At 59.6% G+C, this 3,408-nt stretch overlaps 1 protein-coding gene across 1 annotated transcript; it reads right to left on the reverse strand.

The window, feature by feature from the left end:
- Positions 1 to 2,248: 2,248 nt before the first annotated feature.
- Positions 2,249 to 3,187, reverse strand: DICSQDRAFT_172231 (uncharacterized protein; the record flags this gene model as incomplete). Its single annotated transcript, XM_007367968.1, has 2 exons — positions 2,249 to 2,453; positions 2,817 to 3,187. The coding sequence occupies 2 exons, from the start codon at positions 3,185 to 3,187 to the stop codon at positions 2,249 to 2,251; spliced, it is 576 nt and encodes a 191-aa protein (XP_007368030.1).
- Between the last annotated feature and the right edge of the window lie 221 nt (positions 3,188 to 3,408).

Raw genomic sequence — 3,408 nt, forward strand, 5'->3', positions numbered from 1 at the left:
CCCGCGCTGTCGCTGTCGCCAATGGACTGCGTGCCGTTGCAAGCTGTCCAAGCGCTGCTTAGGTCGGAGGAGTCCGGAAGGCTTACATCCGCTAGTACGGCATCCATGTACTTCCCGGCGCAATAATGATCGCTTGCACACGACCGCAAGGACGGGGCGGCCGATATGTATAGCGCAATCTACCGATTCCCGGTCGCGGACCCACAAAGGACGCGAATACTTGCTAATATACAAACACCGCCGGCCCCTGATATCTCGTCGTGAAGGCAAGTCGGCTGTTATATACTCCATCAGAAACATGTTCACCGCTTCAAATACAACAGTGGCAGTGTTTGCATTAGCCTGGAGAGACACGTCAGCTCTGTGGGAAGGCCGACAAGGCGCTGTCCGTGCTTCACATACACGGCTGCCGAGGGCGTCGTCAGAATGCTGACTTGGATGTGCTGCCTTGCCCTCCGGTGTGCTCACTCGCCACGAATGTTTCCCGGACTCGTATAGCTATGTAGTAGCCTGTAGTACGTGTTAAGAGAGATACCGCAGCGAAAATCAGACGTCGTGAACATGCCTTCCTCAAGGTCCCGCCCGCGGCCAGCAACCCCGTCAAGGCAGCGAGATTTGGGGGTGGTTTCAGCTTGGGAACAGGCATGAGAATGTCTTCCGAGTGCGTCACGCACAGTACGAACCGTTTGCCAGGCCGTCGCATGCGTACACGAGGCGGGGAACAATGTTGTCATGTGGAAGCCATGAAACCGGTCGAAACGACCGGATTTCACACCGCGTCGCATACGCCCAGAGCGTGTGATCTCCATCTCGTAACTGTGAACTCATCCGGTCTGCGTCAGTTTCCGGCCGCGAGCGGGCCTGTTGCAAAGTGAAAACACAGATTTGGTCGCATTCCCTGCAGAGAACACTCCCTCGCGTGTCGAAGTCTGCGTGTATAGATGCGAATCGGTGATCCTACACACACTTCACATCAAGAAACAATATACACTTTGTTCCGAGACCGCCAGGCCAGCAGCGCAGCCGGCATACCCATCTCGTCCTCGAGGTACCAGGGCAGCGCCCATGGACTCGACCGGAATGCAGAATTTGAGAACTACTCTCTACGCTTGGAAAAAAGCAGGAATAAGCAGGAAATATGCACACTACACCCCCTGCATCGTTTCTGCGGCGTTTGCACACAGAAACCGCACAGGAGAGCGTGCGCACTTTCGGACGCAATGAAATCGCCCGAAAGTGCGCAATGTCAAAAGTCGTCCGCAGACGACGAAACCGGGCGCGTTCAGTGCGGAAAGTGCAGTAGATCACGTTTCACACAGTCTTGCGGCCGTCGCGTGAGCGCATGAAGCGGGGGACGATGTTCTCGTCCGGGGGCCATGAAATCGGGCGAAGCGACCAAATTTCAGACGGCTTCGTATCCTCCCGAAACGTGCGCTCGCTGTCGCAGACCGATGCATAGGCAGCTTAACCGCCATTTGCCCGTCGATCGGAAACAGATGGTGAAGGTGAATCGCGTTTTTCGTCAGATTTGTTTGATACATGTCCGCAACAAATCGCCCCCTCACGACGCAGACGCGGCGTTGGACGAATGTCTGCTGGCCGTCCTGAGTACTCCTCGCACCATACAACGATCCGCGACTTGTTGCAAGGCCGTCGGACGAGTTATGCGGCGGGTACACGCATCTCGTCCTCGGGGTACCGGCCCAGCGCCTGAGCAAGTCCCTGATTTCCAGAACGCCGGTCCGTGCGGGGAGATTGGGACGGACGTCTCTTCCGTGTACGTAGCCCACGATTGAAATGGGTTTTGCAGCCTCTGCATGCAGGGGTGACATGGGGAGAGGGGATGCGCCTGCGACCACAATGGAAGTGGCGCAAAGTGCGCGTTTCGAAAACTCCTCTGGGCACTGTGAATCCAAGTGCGTTCGGTGCGGTCCGCTCAGGACGGTTTCCCGCCACAAAACAAGGGCTAGGAAGAGACTATTCGGCTTTGGGCTGGAAGGGCACCGAAAGCACGCCTCCCGATAGACCCTGCGGTTGTGCGACCTCTCGGACGACTGAATCGTCCCCTGTCAAGTCGCAACGCACGGACCTGGCCTGTGCGTGATCGGGAAGCGGGCGGTGGACGCCCATATTCACGCAAGCGTTCGGTACGCGGTCAACGTGGATATCCATTCCGGCTAAACGAGTACATGTCCTTGACTACGTCTACGGCCGGCGGAGACGCGAGCGAGACGAGATGCGATGAGACTCACCTGGACGACGGCGTCCGCTGTGCGGACCGCCGGCGGAGATGGCTGGCCACGTCCCGGTCGAGGCCGTGGTGCCTGCCGTCTGCGGGCGAACGGCAGATGGCGGCAGGGGCAGCGTCCGAGAGGTTGGTCGTCGAGAGCGACGATGATCGAGTTGTCCGCGCGGTGGAGTCGGTGCGCGACGACGGTGGCATTGCGGGCTCGCTGACGGTACAGACAGCCCAGGGGTGCGGACGGCACGGGTGATTTGGTGCAGGGGCACCTGCTGAAGCACAGGGTTGCCGCGCGCCGCGCTTAGGGTGGGATATTGGATGCGATGGAAGCGGAGACTGCGGCTGACGCAGGGAGACGGTGATGGGACAGGTTGTGAGGGAGGACGTACGTACCCGCCTGGGACGGATCAGCAGGGATATAAAAAGGGGCAGGGTGTATGGGGGGAATGCAGACTCACTGACATGTTCGCTCCTCCTCCGCTGTGTCCGACGGTGAGCTTGATGGTGCGCGTTGTTTGATATTGGCGTGAGTGGTGCTTCTGGCGACTAGTGCGCATGGAGGAGTGGTACTGACCGGCGTGCGCTTGGCAGATGTGTTTGTGGAAGTCGCCGCCGAGTCGATGGACGCGAGACGGTAGGCAGCGGTCGGCCGTTGACGGCGACGTTGTGGAGACCGTTGGCGAACACGCGTTTGGTGGGGTGCGTGGGCGTGGTCTGAGGGAGGGACAGGGTGTGCTGGACGATGATGTGCGAGTGGGGGTGTGCGTTGATGTGATGGGGCGGCATGTGGAACGACGTGGTGGAGCTGGTGAAGTGGGCGGTGTCGAGGTTGTCGATGGCGGGGTTATCGATGGCGAGGTTGTCGATGGCGATGGTGACGGGAAAGCCGGTGTCCGGGGCGATGGTGTCGCTGTTGGCGGGCGACTGGAACTTGGGCGACGGCATGTTGGCCTACGCGGCGATGACACCCATCGGGGTCTGGTTGGAAGACACGTCGAGGATCTGGTGACCGTTAGGCTTGTGCTTGTCGGGGCTGTTTGTCGACATGAGCGAGGGCTGCTGGCCGGTGGTGCGGTTTTTCCTGGCCGCCCCGAGCGTAGGCGGCGAAGATGTTGCTGGGGCCGGTGATCAACGATGTCTGGGCATTGGCGGCGTCTTACCTTTGT

The sequence above is a fragment of the Dichomitus squalens genome, assembly GCF_000275845.1.
Source record: "Dichomitus squalens LYAD-421 SS1 unplaced genomic scaffold DICSQscaffold_30, whole genome shotgun sequence".
Taxonomy (NCBI): domain Eukaryota; kingdom Fungi; phylum Basidiomycota; class Agaricomycetes; order Polyporales; family Polyporaceae; genus Dichomitus; species Dichomitus squalens.